Consider the following 23,513-nt stretch of genomic DNA (forward strand, 5'->3'; position numbering starts at 1 on the left):
TGGAGTTGGAGGGGGCCCCAAACTCAACTGCGGCTGGTGCTAGTTGGGGCATCTTGGACAAGCCTTCTGACCAAACTGCCTCATCTGGAGATGAGAATGCTGCTCTCAGGGCAGCCGAGAGGGTCGGCTGAGGGGCTGTGTGGAAATTCAGGGCACATCTGGCAGCTCACAGGTGGACACCATTAGGCCACCCACATCATCATCATCCCTGAGCTGGTCTTCTCAAGGAGGGCTTCCTGGAGGAGGTGACAGCTGAGCTACAGCTTACAGTTTGGGAAGCTTGAGAGATGGTAAGAGAGGAAGCATGGAAGAGGGTGAGGAAGTGAACACACGGGTTAAGCAGATCTTCTGCCAGAGTCCGGGGCATGGAGTCTGGCCCTGGGCTCTGTGTTTGCCCCTCTGTGCTTGTGGGAGCTGTTTAGGGAGCCGGGCTTCCTTCTCTCTTCCTCCATGCACATAGCTAAGTGGATTTTGGGATCCAAGACTGTTCACTGGAAGAGCCCATAGCAACTGTCCAGCCCCACACTCTGGTAGAGGAGGCACGTGAGGCCCAGAGAGGCAGCCCAGACTCGCCCAGGCTTCCCCGCTTCCATTACCCGGCCAGCGGAGGACTTCCGTGGCGGGAGTCTCCCTCTTAGTTGAAGGACCATTGTCTTTTCTGAATTGGACCCGAGACTCCCCCGTCCCAACCAGCGTGGAATCTGAGGTCAAGGTCGTGTCCCTCCTCCGGCAGGAGGAGTCCCAGGCAGGCCCCCACTTTTCTTCCTCTGACTGGTTCTTCTCAGCGAGGGGCTGAATTTAGGGTAGCCAAGGACCGGGCTTCTGGGACGGTGACAGCAGGCCTGACCTGTGACGCCTGCCCTGCCTGCAGGTGCACAACCAGACTTCATCCTGGAGAATGAGCCATGTGGGAAGGAGAAAGCCCCCAGGTCCCCAGCAGCGCTTGAGCCCTTCTGGAACCTGACCCCAGCCAACCCGTACAATCCCATCATCCCCTGCGGCTTCTGCTTGAGAGCCCTGCGCTCTAGTGTGGGATGGTTCAGTGCCCCCACTCCTGTCCCCACCCCGGGCCACACATCAGGATCTGAAAGCATCTCCCCACCTCACCGCTAACACACCTTTCAGGGCATAGCTCAGGTGTCCCCTCCTACAGGGCGGCTCCCTCCCTCCCTGGCATGCCCCAGGGCTCTGTCTCCCTTCTGTCGCCACCTGTGTCGTGTATGCAGTGACATTCCTGAGGGCAGCGCCGGTGTCCTCCACATCTTGGGGCCCCAGGTGCCCAGCTTTCATGGATGCTGACGGAATGGAGTTGCTTTAACAGCCCAGCCGAAATGCCGGAGGGCCTGGGCCTTCCTGCCTGCTCTGGGGAGAGAGGAAATCAGTTTTAAGAAACTGTTTCTGAAACATGCAAGGTGTTCGATTTGGGCTTGAGGGCTGTCACTCCGTGGTTCTCAGTGGGGAGGTACTGCCCCCTGCTGGGGGCTGTTAGCAGGTGCCCAGGATCCTTCCTTGGTGGTCCCACACTGGGGATCGGGGTGCTCTGTGTCCCGTAGTGAGTGGACTGAGTAATGAAGACTTGCTCACCCGGAGTGCCAAGTAGTGACCCCTTCCCCAGTATCAGGAGCCACTGCAGGAAATGGTCCACACTGGGAGCGCAGGGACAGCTCCCGGTGACGTCACTTTGGGACGTCACACTAGGGTCGGCTAGAGCTTGCGTCCCAAAGGGGAAAATATTTGTAGACCTTCCGTCCTCAGTGTCAAGGCCCAACCCCTCTTTGGTAGTTTAATGTGGTTTTTAGGGGTGCGGGCGTCTTCGTGTCTGTGGGCGTGCCTCTGTTGGCACCCGAGGACAGATGTCCCGGCAGTAGAAGCTGTGGTCTACACGGAGCAGCCGTTCTCGTGCCTGCCTCCCACGCTGCTGGGGAGTGGGGGGGTTGAAGGAGCCCACCTGCCTGAAAGCTCTGTGTGAACAAAGTACCTTGTATTTTACCTTTTTATTCACTTTATTCATTTTTGGTCAGTCTAAGGAGGAGGTGAGAATAACTATGACCTTTAAGCGGCTCTAGAATCGCAGTGCCCTTAGGCATAGCCAGCGTGCCTGGGATTAAGGGCATTCTTCTCACTCTTGTTTCCAGAGATCCGGTTCTAGAGGTCAAGGCAGGGCCCAGGAGCGGGCTGTTTTAACAAGTCTCTGCTGCTTCTGTCCAGCTCCTTCTCAGACCAAATGTACAGAAATGTTGCTCTAAACTATGGTTCTCAGTCCTGCTTGTGACTTAGTCACCGGGAGCTCGGGGCCTCACGATGCCCAGGCTCCCCCCAGTGCTGGGTTTGGTTTACTTGGGATGGGCTTGTGTCCAGGCACTCAGAGTTTTAAGGGTGTCCCGGGTGACTTTAACGTGCAGTCATGGTTGAATGCATAGCTCTCAACGTAGGGGAAATTTTGTGTTGGATTGCTCAAAAAAGCATGGTAACCAGTTCCTGATGTTTTGAATAACCCAGGAACATAGCCTGAGTCACACACATGCCGCTGTTGTCTAGAAAACCAGCACCAGCGGCGAGTACGGGCTGCCGTTCCCCCAGATTTCTCTGGTCTGCGCTAGTGGCCAAGGCTCGGGCGGGAGCAGGTGGAGCAGTGCTGCCCCCCAGTGGTGAGGCTGTGACGGTGGCGTCAGAGGAGGAGCTGGAAGAAGATGGGATCTTGGGGGCTGCCAGTCAGCCGGCCAGACTGCTTTATGCGCATGCTCCTTAGTCTTTCTCACACCACCCTACAGGGTAGGGTTCATGATCCCGTTTTAAAGACTGGGGTGCCGAGGCTCAGAGATAAGCCTCTCAGGACTGGGCTGGTTTGCAATGAGATGTTCACTGAAAGGGACGGGATGTTTCCTCATGCCCATCACATGCTTCACTACACAGCAGAGAACTGTCATGAAGCTCTGAGGTTTAAAACTGACACGTGTTCTCCAAATCGGGGATGTTTTAAAGCTCGTCCTTCGTGGCAGCCTGATCTATACTCTGCATGTTGTCCAGGTATCCTGTCAAACTCCGGGCCCCCCAAAAAGCGCCACAAAGGGTGGTCTCCGGAATCCCCCTCCGCTGCAGATGCTGGCTACTCCCAGGGTGGCGGGAACAGAGCCAAGTACGGTAAGTGACAGCAGCCTTGCCTACTGTAGGACTCGGCGCCCGGGGTGTGCGCGCACACGTGTGCACTGTGTGAATGTGTGCGAACTGGGGAGGATGTCCTGGGGCCAGACTTCAGTATCACTGAGGGGTCTCATATGGAAGAGCTGCACAGTGGAGCCCAAGGTCCTTGTACAGCAGTGACCTAGCTCCTGGACCCTAAAGAAATTTAAAAGGGGCTGGCCTGTCACGTGGCTGTGTTGTTTGGGGGGGGAGGTTGGGTGAAGTGACCTTAAAGGTACTTCGACCTCAGGGATCTGTGATTCCAGGATGGGGGTATTCCTGTAGGTGGGGGTTCACATCAGCTGTAGCAGGTGTGCAGGCCGGTCTGACATCAGGTCTGCTGCAGAGGGAGGCCCCGTTCCGTGTGTCTTCCTAACACCCTTGGCACATTTCCAGAGAGCGCAGGCATGTCCTGTGTGCCCCAGGTTGGCTTGGTGGGACCAGCTTCGGTCACATTTCCTGCTGTGGCCTCCGGAGAACCGGTGTCCGTTCCTGACAACTTGCTGCAGATATGCAAGGCCAAGCCGGTGATATTTAAAGGCAAGTACAACAGGGGGGGGGGGGGGGGGGGGGGCGGGGGGCTGGGGGTTCCGCACAGAGCAGGCAATGGGCTGACGCATGGGTGTCCCCCTGAGAGACCTCGGAGGCCCCGTCCAGGCCAGTGAAAGAACGAAGCCGACCCGTCACTGCTGTAGCCCGTGATCAGATGCCAAGTTCTGGAGCGGGTCACCAGCGGGTCTGGAGCGGGTCATGATTTTCCACAAGGAGCCCGGGTGAAATGAAGTGGTTCTGCCATGTCCTTGTGTTCATTCATTCACGTGTTCATTAGTTCAGCCTCACTGAGCAGCTGCCCTGGGAACAGGCCCGGTGCAAAGCACCAGTGCTCGGACATGGAGCCATCGGCCCCCTGCTTCGAGGACCCCTGATGGGGTGGGTGGTCCTGTTGTCACCCTGGGCCCCTGGTATATTTTGGCTATAGAATCTGACTTTGGGCAAGGATGGCTACGGGTGCCACGTGAAAGCATAAAAGACAACAAGATTTGATCTGTTTTGTGACCGTAGGCTGATGTATGCCACATGGGAGGTGTTCGGTCAACTGAAGAGGTCCCTTTCTCGTGATGCAGGAGGTCTTGAAATGGGAAGCTCGGGCGGGACTTGTCTGAGGATGGTTTTCGCTGGTCCCGCATGCTGACCTGTGACAACACGCATACACACACACGTGTGCATATGCGTACACACACACACGTGCATTCAGATTTTCATTAAGTTAATGCTGCATTTGGTATCATGTTCGTAGGAATAGAGGAGAGAGGGTGGTAGGAGAGTGGGAGAGAGGTCTTACTGGCAGTTAAGAACTAAGAGAGTCACTCCTTTTTCCTAAAAAACCAAAAGCGGACGGGGTATTTAGGAAGAAGGGTGCAGGTCTGGGTTTTGAACCAGGCATGGGACAGAGCCGATACCCATTGGGCCTATTAGCTGACAAGGTAGAGGTCAGCACATGGCCTCATTACGTGTGTCCTTCACACGGCTATCGCGAGACCGCGGTAGGCCCCGAAAGCACAGTGATGGGAAGACAGAGCACGGGGATATGGGCAGGATCTGCACCTGCTCCTCCCCCGAGCCGGAAGCCCCAGGAAAGTCGGGGTGAGTGTCCAGCAGATGGGCTCTTCGTAAGGTACTTGCTTCTTTGGCTGTCCCCTCCCGCCCCCACCAGTGCAGGTCCCAATCACCTCTGTGCCTTCTCCGCGAGGCTGCCTTACCTTCTTATTCACCTGGGCCCCCACGCAGCTTGAGTCAGAATGTTGGTAAGCAGAGGTACCCCAGCTGTGCTCCCTGGCCAGAGGACCAGCCCCCTCTTAGAGGCATGAACTCCCAGGAACATACCAGCATCATAGTCAGGCCCCGTTCCTGAGCTGGATGCTGTGCGGTAGGGCCCAGTAGTCTGTCTTAGGCTGTCTTTCAGGGACCCTCCTGCATCTGCAGGTTGGAGAAGCAGTTCCTTGAGGGTATGAACCATCTCAGTCATCAGGTTCTCCCTGGAGCCAAGCGTGATGCCTGCATGTGGCATACAGCAGGCGTTCAGTAAGTGCATGTTTGGTGCATAAGTGAGGACCACCTGAGTACAGGATGCCACACAGGCATTTAGCACAGCCGATCATCTCAGCAGCCCCATGGGGACTGCATGTGTCTCCCCCATTGTACAGATGTGAAGACTGAGGCTTAGGGATGTCAGACTTCCCGCCCAGCGTGCCCCAGCTGATGCACGGTGCCGAGGAGAGTCCAGCATAGCCGGGCTCTTCTGCCTCTGGGGGTTGTCATCGGAGTGAATCTAGAACGTACGCTAAAGTGTCGGTCAAGTTCTCTCAGGACCTGGAGCCTCCAGTCTGTACCGTGGTTTATTTTCCTAACCCAGCTTGCTGGAGAGCCCTGGGAGGACGTGAATCAGCATCCCATGTTGTGGGGGGGCGGTTGGGGACGGTGCAGGCTGGCAGGTGGGCAGTCAGCAGAGAGCCAGAAGGTGGTGCTTCCACGGGGCGTCCTGTGGTCGGAGCTGCGGGGCGGCCGAGGCGACGCTTCCACTCGGGGCACATTCCTGGGCTGTAGCTCGCTTGCGGGGGAGACGAGGCACGACCACCTGCCACAGCACCGGTCCGTGATCAGAGCTGCCAAGGCAGTCAGCAAGGGCCGGACGTCTGAGGTCTCCCGGAAAGGGGCACGAGAGTTACCCCAGTGGCGTCTGGCCTGCACGCTGGCGCCCCACCCCTGGATTTGGAGACCCCGCATGGGCGGGGGCACAGACCGTGCCCGAGGGCAGCCGCCAAGCGGATGCTGTTTCCTGTTCCATAGGCCACGGGAACTTCCCCTACCTCTGTGGGAACCTGAATGATGTCGTCGTGAGCCCCCTCCTGTACACGTGCTACCAGAACTCCCAGTCCATCTCGCGGGCCTATGAGCAGTGCGGGGCCTCCGCCATCCAGCCCATCTCCGAGGAGATGCAGCTGCTGCTCACCGTCTACTACCTCGTGCAGCTGGGTGAGTGTCCCGCCCGCCGCCTGGGAGTCGCAGGTAGAACACCCAGCGAGGGGGCATGTGCGGGAGCCTCGATCCCAGCCTGGCCCTTGGAGCCCCTGTGAAGCCCCGGGGCCCGTGGGATGGCAGCCCAGGAAACGTGGGGATGCTGCAGTCAGGTCAGGACGTGGCCTCCAGTCACCGCCTGGAGGGCCTGGGCATGGCTTAAAGTGGGTCAGAACCACTGGAGATAATCCAAAAACCGTGCGGCTGCCATTCCAGAAGCACAGAGGGACCAGGGAGTAAGACAGAGACGCGGGAGAGGAGCCGTGATCAGATGGAGCGTGGAGCCGGGAGAGGGAGCCCTGGGGCAGGGCGGGTGGGGGTACCGTGATTCAGCCTCACGGAGAAAGACCTCTGAGATGATGCTCGAGTGGGGAGAAGCTGCCTCGTGAGGAGGTGGGGGAGGCAAGGGAGACGCCGGGAGGGCTGCAGGCCAGGCCTGGTGGTTACAGCCCAGTGGGGGAGGGGGTGCCGGCGGAGGGGTGGGGCCTCCGCGTGCAGCCAGGACTTTGCACTTCAGACACACTGATCAACAACTTGGACCGGTCAGCTCTGCCCACTTCTGGCTCCACAGCAGAGCCTGTCCCAGGGGCTTAGACCACAGATGTTTCTGTCTCAGGGCTCTGGAGGCTAGAAGCCCAACATCCAGGATGCCAGCCGGGTTCTGGGGAGGCCTCCCTTCCTGGCTCGCAGACAGCCCCTCTCTGTGTGCTCACGGGGCCTTTCCTGAGCGCACGCATTTGGGGAGAGGGACAGAAGACTCCCGTGTCTCTGTTCATGCCGGCACCAGAGCGGCTGGACCAGGGCCTCACCCTGTGACCTCACTTAACGTTAATCCCTCTTTAAAGGCCTTATCTCCAAAGACATCGAAGTGAGGGTTATGGTATCCACAGATGAATTGGGAGGAGGGACACGCAGTTTGGTCTGCAGCAGCTCTGGAATGGTTTGAGGCAAGGCGTGGATATGATCTGACCTTGGCTTCCAGGAGACCACAGTGGCTGCTGTGTGGGCCTGGCTGGTGCAGGGGCCGTATTGTCCCAGTTGAAGTGGGAGGTGGCTTTGACCACTGAGGGTCACAGGAGGGAGATGCTGGGTTTATCCTGAAGGGGTAAGGGCAGTAGGCTGTCTGTCTGAGGGAGGGGAGAGGACGGGCAGCCCGGCTTCTGCCCTGAGCCCCCAGGTGGATGCTGGAGCCAGAGTGGGGGTGCAAGTCCTGTCTTGGCTGTTTCGAGTTTGAGAGGCCCATGAGGCCTCCAAGGGGCTGATTCTAGGACGTGGCCAGACAGGACTTGAGCCCCAGGGAGAAGGTGCAGCTGCTGGTGCCTGTTTGGGGAACATGGGCCCAGTGATGAGCTTTACTGAAGCTGGGAGATTGGACGAGAGTCCTGGGGAGAAAGGCCCCGATGTATGAGCCCTCGGGCACCCCAGCAGTCAGAGATCTGGAGGACGAGGTGGATGGAACAGCCCGGGAGGCACACGGTTGGGCAGAACTTGGAGAATGTTGCCTGAAATGGTGAGAAATCTGGGAAAATGGGGCATGTGTCTTGCTCTTTCTCACGACCCACATCCCATGCACTGGTAAGCCCTGGTTCTTTCCCTGACCCACCCTTGCTCACCATCCCCATCGTTCCTTCCTCGCCAGGGCACTGCTCTTGCCCCGCTCTGCACGTCTGTTACAGTTGTGAGTCGGCTTGTCTCGGTTCCCTGCTGGAGCCTAGCACGGCTTCCTAGCACACGCTCAACCCACCCTGGTTCCAGAGGCCACGTGACCGGCCTGCCTCCCGCAGCTGCTTGCTTTGCTCCAGCCCTGCTGTGCCCTGTGGCATCCCAGTCCCCCATGCCTGTTCTTCCTTCCCCGAGGAATGCTCCTGCCCAGGACGTTTGCACGGCTACTGCTTTCTCTGGGTTTTGGTTCCCATGTCATCTAGAGAGGCCTTCTCATCACTGTATCTAAGACAGCGCCCCTCCCCTGGCCCCTGGGGTTCTATCTCCTCTTTATCTTGCATTTGGAACACCAGCACTCCCTTAAATTACACGCCTGTGTATTTGTTTACTTCAGGTGCATGTCCCCTGGGGAGGGTGTCAGGGCTGTGAGATCAGGAATGTCGACTTCATTTACGGCTGTGTGTCCGGGAGCACCTGAAGGGTAATGTTGGTGCTCAGCCAGCACGTGTTGAAGGAACAGTCAACAGACGCACAGTCCAGTGAAAGCATTTCAAGAGAGGGACTTGTCCCCTGAGTCAGGCCGAGAGCAGAGTGAGGGCTTGTGGTTAGCCATTGGGTCTGGGTGTATGGAAGCGATCGGCACTGCCGGAGGTGAGTATGTACGAGGAGTGTGGGGACGGAAGCCGCCTGCTGCACTGGCTTGGGGAGAGGAGGTGAAGAAATAGGTGGGTGAGGGTAGACAACTCTCCCAAGACCTTTGCTTGGTGACGGTGATTCCAGAAGAGGGTGTGGGCTCAGGGGAAAGTTTTAAAGATGGGAGGGCTAACAGCTAACCTCATAAAATCATGGCCCAGCCAGTTGATGGGGTGGTGTCAGCCCCATCTTCCCGGTCAGGAGCCAGTGTCCTCGGACAGCTAGTGCTCGGCTGGAGCCGGGGCTCGGTGGAGCCGGGAGAGAGCGTGTCTTCTGAGCTCCGGTGGGCTGCTATACCCTCCAGCTCACCCATCTCTAAAATTTGGACAAATACACCAGAAAATGTCTGTAGGAAAGAAATGGTAGAAGTATTCAGTGTCACTAGGCATCAGAGAGGCACAAATGAACAAATTGAGTAATATTTTCCAGTGAAATTAACACAAGCGATGGTATCCGGTGGCACTAAGGGTGCGGTAAAGGCAGGGTCCTCGTCCGCCCTTAGTGTTGTGGCAGGTTGGTGCACTTGGACCCCTGGAAACAGCCTGATCACATGTATTAGTTAGCTCCAGAAGCCCAGTTCTGAGAATTTAGAAAGTAGGTTCTATCCATAAAGACATGTGTCAGGGAGGTTATTTATCGCGGTGGTTATTTGGAAGCAATAGGAAGATCAACAGTGGAGCCCCTGCTGAGTAAATGGTGGTGCCTTGCTCGAAGGGACCCGATGTGCCCCGCGAGAGCACTGGCTGTGTAGACCACAGACAGTGTGACCCCTGGCTCCACGTGACCGTAGGGGAAAGGAGACAAGCCCTGAAGTTGGAGGCTTCAGTCCTTACAGTGATTTAAAACCTGTCGCTGAAAACCAGACTGAGAAATGGGTGGAAAGCATTGTGGCTTGGTGAGGCTGGGGAGTGGTGGCTGCTCGCGTGCCCGCCCGGTGCTCGCAGCCCAGCACCCGTAAGACGATGGACCCTGAACGATGCCCACGGGGATCTGTGGGGCTCACCTGCACGTGTCGCCCCAGAGCCGCACTCTGCGCTTGTGGGCGGGCGCTGAAGCCTCTCCTGCCGTCCTGTCATTGCCAGCAGCCGACCAGGTGCCCCTGATGGAGGACCTGGAGCAGATCTTCCTGCGCTCGTGGCGCGAGTCGCACCTGACGGAGATCCGGCAGTACCAGCAGGCACCGCCGCAGCCCTGCCCGCCCGCGCCCAGCGCCGTGGCCCCGGTCACCTCGGCGCAGCTGCCCTGGCTGGCCGGCCTGGCCGCCAGCTCGTGCAACGACAGCGTACATGTGATTGAGTGCACCTACTCCCTGGCTGAGGGCCTCTCGGAGATGTTCCGGCTGCTCATCGAGGGCAAGCTCGCCAAGACCAACTACGTGGTGATCGTCCGCGCCTGCCGCAGCCCCGCCATCGACTCCTGCGTCGCCGTCACCGGTGAGCCTGGCGGCTGCGGGAAAACCAGCCGCGGCCTCTCCCCTTGCCGATCGGTGCGCCTTGCCTCTCGCGGCCGGGCTTGTGGCAGCCGTTGGTTCGTGACTGGGGTTAGGGCCCTCCTGGCGTGAGAGGCGCGTGCCTGGGCTGGCGGGTTCAGAGTCGTTCCTCCCCCACGGGGAAGGTGAGCGTTCCCCTCTCCCCCAGAGAGCTTGGCCAGCTCTGGAGGCCAGATGGACGGGGTTGAGAACCTGGCTCCGTGCACCCGGTGATGTGACCGGTCGCCTCCTGACTCTGGCAGTCTGTTCCTTCAGCTCGCTCGTGCACAACAGGAACAACAAAAAAACCACAACAGCGATCTTGTATTGTGTAGATTAATGAGTCAATTAACTGACAAATTATATAGTTTCTTATTGAAGCCCTACTACATGCAGGCGCTGTTCTAAGGGCTGGGGACGGAGGCACGAAGACGACAAGATCCCCGCTTTCCTGGAGCAGACGCCACAGAGCTGGACAGCTCGGGTGGGAGGGCCCCGGGATGGGGATCCCCTTTGGGACGCTGGCTGTTAGGAGGGCCTGGAGAACCTCTCTGCAGAGGTGACGTTAGAGAGGGGCCTGAGAGACGGAGGAGGCAGGCGAGGTTGCCACTGGGGACAGCTGCGGCCCACCCCTTCCCCCCCAAGACCACGTGGCAGCACGCTGTAGGGAGGCAGGAGGCCAGGGCAGAGGATAAGACTAGGCCATTGTCGGGGGTTAGGGAGAGAGAGACAGAGTGGTGAGCACAGACTCTGCCACTGAGGGGCTCGCGTGCGAATTCTAAGTGGGGAGCCCAGTGAAAGGTGTTGTTTGTTTTCCAGGAAAATACCAGGCCCGAATTCTTTCTGAGAGCCTTCTCACCCCAGCAGAGTACCAGAAAGAAGTCAGTTATGAGCTGGTGACGGGGAAAGTGGACTCCTTGGGGGCCTTTTTCAGCACCCTCTGTCCAGGTAGGTCTGTAGGGAGACAGCTGTGAATTCCCAAGTGGGAGGGACAGACCTCTCGGAGCCTGTTCCCCAGAGCCTGCTGAGGCCGACCTGGGTTTGGATGGGCAGGGTGACCCCTTCGTTCTCTGTGTTAGCATTTACGACCCTTTCTGGGGGGGTCTCTGGTTGGCTGTCTTCCTGCGCTGGCTGTGGGTCCTCCTAGGTCCTGTGCCTCTTCCCCTGTGCCCTGCGGCTCCCTACCTCTGCCTCCCAATTACTTGAGTCCATGTGTTCTAGGCTGGGAGTTCTGTGCCCTGCTCCCTTCTTTGCCTTTTTCTTCAACCCGTTTCCTCCCAGGAACTCCTGCTGGCCCTTCCTTCTCTAGGATGGGCTCGGACCCTTTCTCTTGTCCTTTAGCATCTGGCTCTTCCTTCTCCTGTCACCTGCCACCTCACAGTGCAATTCTCTCTGATGTATTTGCCTTCCTTACTAGGCTGCCGGCTCCTCGACTGAATGGGCTGCACCTTCTCTGGTTCCATTACCCTAGGCCCAGGACAGTGCCTTGTACGCAGGTGTGGCGTGGAGGTTTGCTGGGCTTCACTGGGATGGAAAACCCATTTTTCTGTTCTGTTTTGGGCAGAGGGTGACATTGACACTCTGCTGGACAAATTCCATCAGGAAAATCAAGGCCATGTTCCTTCCTCACTCACTGCGTCCTCTGTCCCCAAATCAGCATCCTTCGATGTTGGCGGAGCTCCAGCGTGCACAAGTGAGTGATGCTGGGAGCCAGCAGCCAGGATCTGGGCTTCTGAGACAGCATCCAGGGGGCCCCGGGGGTGGAGGGGGTGGCTAAGAGGCACAGCCAGAAGGCAGGGCATCTTCTTAGCATCAAAGTTTACTGATATATAATTTTTATTTTAGTCCTTAAAACACTGGTAGTCTCGGGGCACCTGAGTGGCTCAGTGGGTTAAAGCCTCTGCCTTCAGCTTGGGTCATGGTCCCAGGGTCCTGGGACTGAGCTCCACATAGCGCTTTCTGCCTGCCAGGGAGCCTGCTTCCTGTCTCTCTCTACCTGCCTCTCTGCCTACTTGTGATCTCTGTCTGCCAAATAAATAAATAAAATCTTAAAAAACAAAAACAAAAACAAAACACTAGTAATCTCATCCAAGCCTGAAATGGATGCTTGTATACTTTTCCTGAGATGATACATTTCTCGGTGTAAATTTCCAGCTTATCAATGCATTGCTGTACCATTTCATGTATCCTGAGTTCCCAAAGAGCTGTGATGGTCACCCTCCCTTCCAGACAACTCACCGTCTCTTCCGAAGTCCTTTCTCAGGGTCAGCTTCCCTGTGATGCTGTCTTTGTCCTCTTTGGGTAGAGTGGGTCACTGCCTTTGTGCTCCCTGAACACTGTTCATCCTTTTATTATGAAATTCCAAAAAGCGTGAAATGTGCACAGCTCAGTGTAGGTACTCAATAAATGTTGGTGTGACTCCCCTTTGGTCCCTCTGTGCACTAGACAGGACCCTACTGCCTGTCAAGGGTTGACATCAAGCAGATGTCCAGGGTTTTGGCTCTCTGCTCTTGGGTGCATCTCACCTTTCTGGGGGCTCTGGTTCCAGGTTACAATTTGGAGCCCCACCATATCCGGCCCTTCCAGCTGGCCGTGGCTCAGAAGCTCCTCTCCCACGTGTGTTCCATTGCGGATTCCAGCACCCAAAATTTGGACTTAGGATCCTTCGAGAAGGTGGACTTTCTGATTTGTATTCCCCCTTCAGAAGTCACCTATCAGCAGACCCTGTTCCATGTCTGGCATTCAGGTACAGGGCATCTGGGCGGCAAGTTGTGACATCTGCATGGGAGAAGCTTTGATTCCCTTAAATTCAGATTTGGCATCGAAACATCAGTCTTTGCCTCTAAAGTAGGTGGGGCGAGGATTAATACTCCCATTTTATAGATCACAAAACAGATGCTCAGAGATAGCAAATTGCCCCAAATTTTATAATCCATTAAAGCTTGAACCATGACTTGAGTTCCCACTCCGTCCCACTCAGGTCCACAACCAGCGTGTTGATAACGTGCTTCAACTTCATGTATTTTCCATGTACTTTCAAGGGGGTGAGATACGAAATACACAGAGAGTCAATGTCTTAACTCAGAGGACTTATTCTAGAGTTCTGTAACCTACAGCTCCCCGGCTTTCAGGTTGGGGGATGGTTTTGCTGGGGTTGGCAGGGAGGTGGGACTTGACCCTTCACTTCAGTCACTCCGAGCTTAGGATCACCAGCTTCACGAAGCCAGCTTGGCTGTCCTCCTTGGGTGGCCGCTGTGCACACACCTCGCTAGGAAATGGGCCATCTCTTTGCCCAGGGGTCAGCTGCCCCGACCCCCATATCTCACACATCCCCGTAGGCTTGGGGCCGGTCAGAACTCCGTCCAGACAGCAGGCACTTACCAGGGGTCTGTTGAGTGAGGGAGAGACTCGGGGCAAGGGTTGTCCTTGTCCTGGATTACTTGTGATGTATTTTTACCACATTACAGGGGTTTTGTTGGAGCTTGGCTTGGAAAAGGAGCACATGACCAAGCAGAGGGTCGAACAGTACGTTTTGAAGCTTGATGCGGAAGCACAGACGAAATTTAAGTCCTTTCTGCAAAACTCCTTTCAGAACCCACATACGCTCTTTGTCCTCATCCACGACCACGCCCACTGGGATCTCGTGAGGTGAGAGGGGGTTTTGCCTACCCAGGCTTGGTGGGTTCCTTCCTTGAATTACTACGTGGGTGATACTTGGGAGTCTGGGTAAGAGCCTTGACGAGACGAATGATGCTGGGGTTTTGGCATCTGTAAGCAGAGGTCATGGATGTATTCCAGAACTGTAGAGCTGGAGGTTATCTCAGGGGACATCCAGTGGAGCCTCCGAAAGGTACCATCATGGAAACAGGCTCAGGGTCTCAGGGCTCGGGTGGGGGCAGGAGGGGATTACTGCCAAGCCGGCCTTGACCTAGGGCCTCCTTTTCTGTACCCCATTCAGTAAGAAGGTGCCCCCTGGTGTGGGGAGGGGACCCTGATTGGAATAGGTTCTTCCTAATGGGGGGCCCATTGGCTTTTTTTTTCTTAAATTTTCCTCACCGAGGGCCACAGCTGGTGCCACCCTTCTGAGTCCATTTGATGGACTCAGTTCAAGTGAACGTAAATCTAGATGCATTTTAGATGCTGTCAGGCTCTGAGTCTGGCAGGATTTCTGATTTCCGGGGGCTCTCATCTCCATAGACTGGCCTGAGGGCTGTGCATTTAGACACTGCCGCTGATTGGGTGAGGAGGGAAGGGAGATCCCGGGTCAGATTGCCGAAGAAGGCTTTGATTTCGCACGGATGCAGGCATGTAGGGCTGGGCAGGACCTCAGAGATCACCTGTATGCAGGACATACAACATAAGGTCCCTGCTTGGGCTGGGAGGGATTTGAACGCCCTGAATTCTAGGAAAGGCCAGCATGTGCGTATTCCCTGGGCAGGGGGTGGGTTCTCAGAGTAGCCTCCTGCCGCCCAAAAGCCCGAGAGTTTTCTATTCTGCTGGGTGCCCAGGAGAGAAGGCCGAGGCCATGGCCCACAGGGAAGAGCTGCGCTGCGCTTTTCTCCTGGGCCCCTTGTCCAAAATGCTTTCCCTTCCTGGTCCCAAACCTTTAAATTTAATATAGAATGTACCATTTTATATCCTCTGTGTATCCTTTCAGGCCCGTAGGAACTTAGGGGAAAGAATTTAAGGAGACAAGTACACAGTCAGATGGGGTGGAAGGAGCACTTGTGGGTGAAAATTCCCGCTCTGGAGGACTGGGTAGATTGTGTGTCCCCCAAGCAATCTTCCATAAAAACTGCTCCCCCGGCTAAGTTTTTAATAAGCAATGAGTATCCGGGGAGTCCCTGGCAGGTGCTTGCAGTGTGGTCATTTTTTTTTTTTTCTTAAATTTTCCTCATCATGGCAGAGCCAGAAGATTTGATCACTTGCACACTTGGGGGCGGGGCTCATTAGAAATGTAATGGGGGCGGGGCTAGTTAGAGAAATGTAATGTGGGCGGGGCTAGTTAGAGAAATGTAATGTGGGCGGGGCTAGTTAGAGAAATGTAATGTGGGCGGGGCTAGTTAGAGAAATGTAATGGGGGCGGGGCTAGTTAGAGAAATGTAATGTGGGCGGGGCTAGTTAGAAGTGTATTCAACGGCTTGATCCTTGTAAAATTACCAAGCAGGATTCATCTTCCCACTCACTGCGTCTTCTCCCCTCTTTCCTCCCTCAGTAGCGCTGTTCATAATCTCTATGCCCAAAGTGACCCGGCCGTGGGATTGGTGGACAGATTGCTCAATTGCAGGGAGGTGAAGGAGGCCCCCAACATCGTGACGCTCCACGTGACGTCCTTCCCCTACGCGCTGCAGACACAACATACCCTCATCAGCCCTTACAACGAGATCCACTGGCCTGCCTCCTATAGTAACGTGAGTGACTCTGGGCTCCCTTGCCTGGTGTCCCAATGGCCCTTGAGTCGGGAGAAATTCTGCTCGGTAAAAGTCTTGATTAACTGGTGTAGTTGGGGGTCACATGGGTCCCCAGTTTCTTGGATCTTTGATTTGACCCAGAATTAGATTTAAACCCTTCCTTGCCAAAGGACATTAGTTGGCTTCCCCATCTGAGGACATGTAATGTTTAGTCTAGAAGCCTTGGAAAGGTTCCTGCTTTTCCTATGCCCACATCCTTAAGCAGCAGGCCTTAAAATCTCCTTCCGAATGGAACACACATCCATAAAACCTGGTGAGGTGTGCTTTATTCTCTGCCTTTTCTCATCAAAATAGAAGGCTACAACTGATAGTCTGAGAATTCTGAGAATAATTGAAGAATTTTGGGTGGTTGGATTCTAGTTAATGGTACAAGTAACAAGCAAACCTCAAATTCTAGACTTCTTTGGGGCATCCCAGAGTCATCTGAGGAACTTATAAAGATACTGATGCTTGGTGTCAGTCTGTTAGCGTTGGAATCAGTGGTAGGGATACTGAGTGTTTCTGTGGCACTTTGGTGAGCTAGGGAGGCATTGTTCTGAGTGCCTTATCGTATGAACTCCTATCAGATGCAGGGGCTAGGATGATTTCTCATTTATAGAAGGAGAAAATGAGGCAAAGGAGGTTTGAGCTACTTGCCTAAAGGGCCATGCAGTCAGAGAGCGGTAGAGCCTGGCTGTGACCCCGTCCTGCTGGCTGTGGCCCTCACACACAACCTTGGTGCGTGAGGGCAAGTTCATGGCTTTGCAATTTTATTATCCTCTCCAACTCTGACATTTGAGCAGCTCTGGTGTTAGTCTGGGAGGAATGTTATGTCCATGGGGGTGAAATTGATTAGATAAATGCATTTCTTTCTGCAGGTTTTAGTAGCAGGCCAAACACAGGATAACTGATTGGCCTGCTCCCAGAACTAGCTTAAGATTGTCGGAAAGAAGCCATTTCACCCAAGGACGTTGTGAGTTTAAAAAACAAGGCCGACGTTCTTCCTGGCAAAGACACCAGGGTCAGATGAAGGGAAAAGTCTTGACTGACAGGGATGAGGCATCCTTTAATCAGAGAGTGCTCTGTGCTCTGCGTCTGCAGAGGGAAGTCATCTGTGGGACTGCAGACTCAGCACAATTCATTTTTATTTTTAAAAAAAGATTTTTTATTTATTAGAGAGAGCATTCATGTGCATGTACATGCCACGAGCTGGGGAGGGGCCGAGGGAGAGGGAGAGAGAGTCTCAAGGTCTCCAAGATGACCGTGGAGCCCGATGCGGGACTCGATCTCATATCCCTGAGATCATGACCTGAGCCAAGGTCCAGAGTCAGACGTTTCACTGGCTGAACCATCGAGGCAGCCCACGTCAGCACAATTTAGATCAAGATGACTATGCCATCCATTGGGTGCCCAGCGTGTGACTCTCTCCATCCCCACCAATGCAGTGTTCGTGTGACTGAAACTCTTCTCTGTTTCAGGGGGTTGACTTATATCCTGAGAATAAGAAGTACTTCGGGCTGTCAGAGTTCATTGAGTCCACGCTCTCGGGACACAGCCTCCCTTTGCTCAGATACGACAGCTCCTTCGAGGCCATGGTCACGGCATTAGGAAAAAGGTACACGTCTCGGCTGGAAGTTACCAAAAACACTCAGGAGTCATGCGTGTGCTGAAGAGTGTGCAGCCCGAGAATTCCAGAAGGGGCCACCGCCCTCCTTTCCTGCGTGACGCCGTCCTTCCGCTAGAGCGACCTGGTTTATTTCTTGCCCTGCCTGTGGGGCTACTGATACCTGTCGTACTGTTGTTCTAGAATATTTTAGAGATGAGAATGGGCGGCAGCATGTTGGAATGTGGAGGGGTGTGTTTGCGATGCAGGGAAGTGAAGAAAGTGGGAGGAGGTAAGACACGAAGGATTTGAAGGTGATGAGAGTGACAGTCCTAGTTGGCTTCATCTTTCGTGTCTCGTGTGTATCACCTGTCGAGAGTGTATTTTATGCTGTTTGCTGTTCTAAGGGCCTAACCGTCTCTCCTAGCCAGTTGCTGCTATTATCTCCATTTTGCAAGTAAACTGAGGCTCTGAGAGATCCCAGTGACCTCCCTGGGCCGCACATCTGGCCACTGACAGAACCGGCTGTGAAGCCACAGTCAGCCTGACTCTACAGCTTGCACTCTGACCCGGGCCACAGTGGACCGCGGAGGCAGATGTCAACGCTGCCATTTCTCAGATGAGGAAACCGAGGCCTGGGAGGTTAAGCGATGGCCATAAAGCCAGGCCAGGGTTTACAGACTGGCTACTGCGAAGCAGAATGAGTGGCTCTGCCCTGGATTGTCAGTGTCGAGCCAGGGTCTGCCACCTTCCCTCGTGGAGCCCCATTCTTGTGCCAACGAAGGGATTAAGTTACATGTGGGCTCCTCACGCTGTGTTCCAAGCTGTACTGCTTGGGCGGGATGCAAATAGCTCTTAGGCCTAAAGGGGTGCCTTGGTCAAATGTGTTTGAAAAACATGACATTTAAGGTTTTCCTTTCCACAAGAGTTCTCCGAGCCTTCCGTTGCCACGCGTGCTGTCAGTCCTGTGGAGAAGGCTAGAATGTGAGGCATCTTCCGTATGTGTCATGGAATCAGTGTTCCCCAGAATGTCCTTTGAGAAGCTAAGTCCCTTTGGGTGTGGGATGTTGAGGGATGTCATCTGCTCTCCCCACCACACGTGGGCAGCTGAGGGCTCGGACACCTGCTGAAGGAAGGAGTCATGCGTCTGTCTCCTCACATGGCTCCTTCCGTCGGATGCGCAGTGAGCTGTCACTTTGGGTCCAGTGCTCTGTGTTTATTGCCGAAAATATCCTCATAGTGGATAGGCCCTGTTATCCCTGTGTGGCAGAGGAAGGAATGGACTTAAGTTGGGTCACCTGCCCTAGGTCACATGGGTTCATAGTGAGGCTAGACCTGATCCTTGTCACTTGACTCCAAAATAGTAGAACCTAAGCCATATGGGGCGAGGGCTCATGGCTAGAAGGCCAGACTGGCCACGGGGCCATATCTTCTGGCTTAAACATGAGTTTTAACCTTTGGCAAATCACAGAACCTCTCTGAACTTCCATAACATCATCTGTGAACAACTCTACTTTTCTAGTGGCTTCTTACGAGAGTTGGATGAAGCAGGAACATGGGCCGACTCAGGAACAGTTGTGTGCTGAGAGCTGCGGCTCCAGAGTCACACTTCCAGGGTTTGAGGCCCCGGTCTGTCACTTACCAGCTCTGAGACTTTAGGGATGCCTCTCTGTCCTCCATGGGGAGAAGAATGCCTACCAGACGGGGATGTTATGAGGACTAAATTAATACATACAGAGCATTAAGAGCATGGCTGGGGCACATTACATGCTCTTGGTAGTTGCAGCCAACACCATCATGGCTTTGTCCCCACCATCATCACTGTCACCGTCATGGTCACCACCATCACCACCATTGTCAACACCACCATCAACACCACTGTTACTGTCACATCCCATGATCACAATCACTACCACTGTGACAACCACTGTCATCATCATCACTGTCACTACTGTCACCACCATTATTACTGAGAACATCATCATCGCTGTCACCACCATCAGTACCAGTGTCACTGTCACTGTACCATCATCACTGTCACTGCTATCACCACCATTATTACCAAGAACAACATCACCATCACTGTCACCACCATCACCACTGTCACCGTCACCATCCCATCATCATGTCACTGCTGTCACCACCATTACCAAGATCATCAGCATCACTGTCACCACCATTAGCACCAGTGTCACCGCCACTGTCCCATCATCACCATCACTGCTGTCACCACCATTATTACCGAAAACATCACCATCACTGTCACCACCATCAGCACCACTGTCACCATCACTGCCCCATCATTACGATCAGGATGCACCTCACCACTGTTGTCATTGCTGCCATTACCATCAGCACCATTACTGTAACCACGACTGTCACTGTCATCCTCACCACCATCCTCTTCCTTTCTCTCCTCTCTCCCCCTCTGCTGAACCGGAAGTGTTGCACAGAGATTAAATTTCACTACATGAGAAGAGAATAGACAACTCTGGAATGTTGAGTTATGGAGAATCATAGGACCGCCTAGGAATCATTTAACCCAACCACCCCACCCCATCTTATAATTGTGGGAATTGAGACCCAGAGAGGGGAAGTGATTTGCCCAAGGTCGCACATCCTGTTTGTGGCACCCTGGATTATAGCCAGGTTTGGTGTTCTTTCCACCATGCCATGCTGCCGCTCCTAGGAATCCCCTGTCTGGGTATCTCTTTTGAAACAGGCAACTTGGACAGAAGGCACTGAAGGTAAGAACACATTGGTTACTGCCTCTTGCCACCATGTGCATGGCCAGCCTGTTGATATGCCCCATGCTGCACACAGACCCCAGCCTGTGGCTGGGAAGTTCGCTTGCAAGACCACAGACTCACTGGTCCTTAAGAGATTTAGACATTTAACGACTCCTGTTTTCATTCCAGTATGTTTTCTGTGGCGCTTCCTTCCTATGGGGCCAACCACAAAGGCTTAGGGGCAGGCACATCCTACCTGTACCTACTGTTTGGAGCTGGGCTAGTTCCTGCCTCCCACGTGGTAGTTCTTTTCTTCTTTTTTTTTTTTTTAAACAATAGCTTTCATGAGGACTGACTGGCCTACAGTAAACTGCAGATATTTGAAATGTTCAATTTGGTGAGTTTTGACATATGTAAACCCTGGCAAACCCTTGACCACAATTAAGCTAACAAACAAGAGATTCCTTCTCCCCATTGCTAATTATTCCTTCCTTTTCCTTTCTCACTGTAGACTATGTATTTTCTAGTGTTTTATATGAATGAAATTACACAGTATTTGTCAAAACTTCATTCGTTTCTCCAGTTTACTGATAATGTTGAGCATCTTTTCATGTGTTTGTCACTTGTATGTCATCTTTGGTAAAGTGTCTTTTGATGAATTGACTCTTTTATCATTATGAAAGTACCCAAAGGATATAATTCTTTGTTCTAAAATCTACTTTTGCTGATATTATATAGCTGCTCCAGCTTTCCTTTGGTTAATGTCAGCATAGTTTATAGTTTTCCATGTTTTCACTTTTAACCGACTTGTGTCTTTATGTTTAAGTTTTTCATGTAGATAACTTATCGTTGGGTCTTACTTGTTTATAGCATCTGGCAGTCTGTGACTTTTAGTTGAGGTGTTTAGACCATTTACATTTAGTTGAGGTGTTTAAAACATTTACATTTAATTACTGATGCGGTTGTACTTAAATCTACCATTTTACCATTTTTCTCTTTGTTTCATCTGTGCTATGGACTCCCTTTTTCTGTCTCCCTTTGGATGAACTGAGCATTTATGGTTTCATTCCCTCATCCACCTGCTTATTAGCTGTAATTCTTATGTCCTTTTAGGTGTTGCATTAGACTTTACAGTATATATTTTTAAGCTACTTTCTCCTTTCAGGTAATATTATACCACTTCATGGATTAGAACCTTACAGCAGTGTATCTATATCTCACCTGCTAAGCTTTGTACTTCTGTGTTCAGACATTTTACTAATATACGTTATAAACTTCACAATAAATTACTTTTGCTTTAGATAGCCAATTATCTTTTAGAGATACTTAAATAATAACTTTTTAAAAACATTTTTTGTATTTATGCATGCAGTTACTATTTGCACTGCTTTTCATTTCTTTGTGTGGATTTATCTGGTTCTGTTATCCTTTCTCAAGGACTTTTTAATCAACATTTGTAAGGAAGGTCTGCTGGTGATGCTTATGTGTATCTTTATTTTTACTCATTTTTAAAAGATATTTCCCTAGGTATAAAATTTAGGTAGTTTTCTTTTTCAATGCATTAAAGATGTCACTCTACTGTCTTCCGACTTGCATTGTTTCAAACAAAATCTGTTGCCTTTGTTTCTCTCTATAATGTGCCCTCCCCTCCCAGGTCCTTCCATCCTGTGACCAAGCCACTTTAAATTTTTTTAAAAATTTGTTACTGGTTTTAAGTAATTTAAGATATGCTTTGTTATAATTTTCTTCATGTTTCTTATACTTAAGTTAATTGAATTTTCATTATGTTTGAGGAAAAAAATCAGTTATCATTTCTTCAAATATATTTTTCTACATTTTCCTTCTCTCTTTTGGAGTAATCCAATAACATACATTAAGCTGCTTGAATTTGTTCCATAACTGTCTGGTGCTGTAGTCACTGTTTTTTGTTTCCCCTTGTTTCATTTTAGATAGTTTCTATTACTGTGTTTTTACATTTGTTAATCTTTTTTCCTGCTGTCAGTCACATCTCGATTGTTTCTTTATGTGTGTGTGTGTGTGTGTGTGTATTTTTTTTAATAAAAGCAAAGGAGTCTTGTATAACAAGAAGGAAATTTTCTCCTAAGAGAGAAGGTGTCCTCTAAGAAAGGAAGAAGGACAATTTTAGGTAGCACATGCATGAATGTACATACATGTTGATGGATGGATGATAAACAGTTACTTTTGTTTGTTGATTAATCAGAACCCTTCTTTGCAAGTGACAGAAACTCAACTTGAGCTACCTTAAGAAAAGGAGAGCCATGTATTGAGTCATAAAATAAAAGGAGAGGTTGAATAAATGAACCACTGAATGTCAGAGATGCAGCTGGTTTCAGAAGGAACTTACGTTAGGTATTAAACACTGGGGAGACCGTGTTGTCTTGTCTTTGGTATCTCTATTTGTGTTGTCTGTATTGTATCTCAGTGCACAGTGGCTTCCATGAAAACGTCACCTCTCATTGCTGCTGAATTACACAGTCTTCAGCTTCTAGAGGGGGACTGATTGTTTTAAACAGTTTGAAAAATTCCAAGAAAAGACTAATGACCTATCCTGGGTCAGGTACTCATCCCTGAATGCATTATCACTGGCAGGGCAGGGCAAGTCCAAATACCAAGATGGCAGCTCCCATGAGAATTCAGGGTCCAGTTTCATCTTCTTTCTGAGGCTTTTTAGTTTTGATCTCTAGAATTGGAGGGTTTTTTTTTTTTTTTTTTACATCTTTAACATTCTCAATCTTTTCTGTAGTTTTTTAAATGGATAGAATTTAATTACAATAATTGATTTAATGTTCTTATCTACTAATTCTATCATGTGTGTCATTTCTGAGTCAGTTTCTATTGATTGATTTTTCTGCCTCCTTATTGTGGGTTGTATTAACGTCTTTAAATATCTGGTAATTTTTGAGAGGATTCCACACATTGTAAATCTCACCTTGTTGGGGCTGGATGTATTTGTATTCCTATACATGTTCTTCATCTTTGTTCAGGAATGTAGTTAAGTTACTTGGAGATGGTTTAGTCCTTTTAGGTCTGACTTTAAGCTTTGAGCTTTGTTAGGACCAGTTTAGTCCAGGGCTGTCCCTACTAAGGCAAAACCCTCTAAGTATTCTATAATGTTCCATGAATTCTGAGGTCTTCCATACTGTTGGTGGGAACAGGAACTGTTCTAAACCCTGTGTGAGCTTGAGGCACAGTTCCCTTTAATTCTCTTGGATGGTTCCTTTCTTGGCCTCGAGTAGTTTCCTCATCTCCTGCACTGATCACTCCTCAGCTGACGACTTGGGGGACCCTCTGTAGCTCTCCTGAGTTCTCTATTTGCGCAGCTTACTCCTTTCTGGTTCTTCCACTGTGAACTCTTGATACCTTGATTTCCCTGGACTCCAGTGCTGTTCCTCAAGTCAGGAAGAATAGTGATGCTTTGCTTGGGTTTCCCTTTCCTGAGCACATTCCAGAAACTTCTTCCAGGAAGAAGCTGGGAGCTCACCCTATTTCGTTCCCATTTCTGAGGATCACTGTCTTTCACTTCCTGGTGCCCAGTGTCTTGAAACACTCTTGTTTCATATATTTGTCCAGTTTTTTGTTCATTTCAGATGGATAAATATGGTTCCTGTTCTGACTCCGCTTGTCCTTTGAAC

General features: G+C 52.0%; 1 protein-coding gene across 1 annotated transcript in view; it reads left to right on the forward strand.

The window, feature by feature from the left end:
* The window catches only part of GREB1 (growth regulating estrogen receptor binding 1), a 72,422-nt gene that overhangs the window by 19,432 nt on the left and 29,477 nt on the right, over positions 1-23,513 (forward strand). The window contains exons 8-17 of the mRNA XM_032866863.1: positions 3,028-3,141; positions 3,577-3,720; positions 6,028-6,213; positions 9,693-10,043; positions 10,898-11,026; positions 11,643-11,771; positions 12,627-12,824; positions 13,546-13,726; positions 15,294-15,489; positions 17,007-17,143. Of these exons, the coding sequence (XP_032722754.1) occupies positions 3,028-3,141; positions 3,577-3,720; positions 6,028-6,213; positions 9,693-10,043; positions 10,898-11,026; positions 11,643-11,771; positions 12,627-12,824; positions 13,546-13,726; positions 15,294-15,489; positions 17,007-17,143 (1,765 nt within the window). The remainder of the gene's footprint in view (positions 1-3,027; positions 3,142-3,576; positions 3,721-6,027; positions 6,214-9,692; positions 10,044-10,897; positions 11,027-11,642; positions 11,772-12,626; positions 12,825-13,545; positions 13,727-15,293; positions 15,490-17,006; positions 17,144-23,513) is intronic.

The sequence above is a fragment of the Lontra canadensis genome, unplaced genomic scaffold (genome assembly GCF_010015895.1).
Source record: "Lontra canadensis isolate GAN:19392208 unplaced genomic scaffold, GSC_riverotter_1.0 scaffold32, whole genome shotgun sequence".
NCBI classification, from domain to species: domain Eukaryota; kingdom Metazoa; phylum Chordata; class Mammalia; order Carnivora; family Mustelidae; genus Lontra; species Lontra canadensis.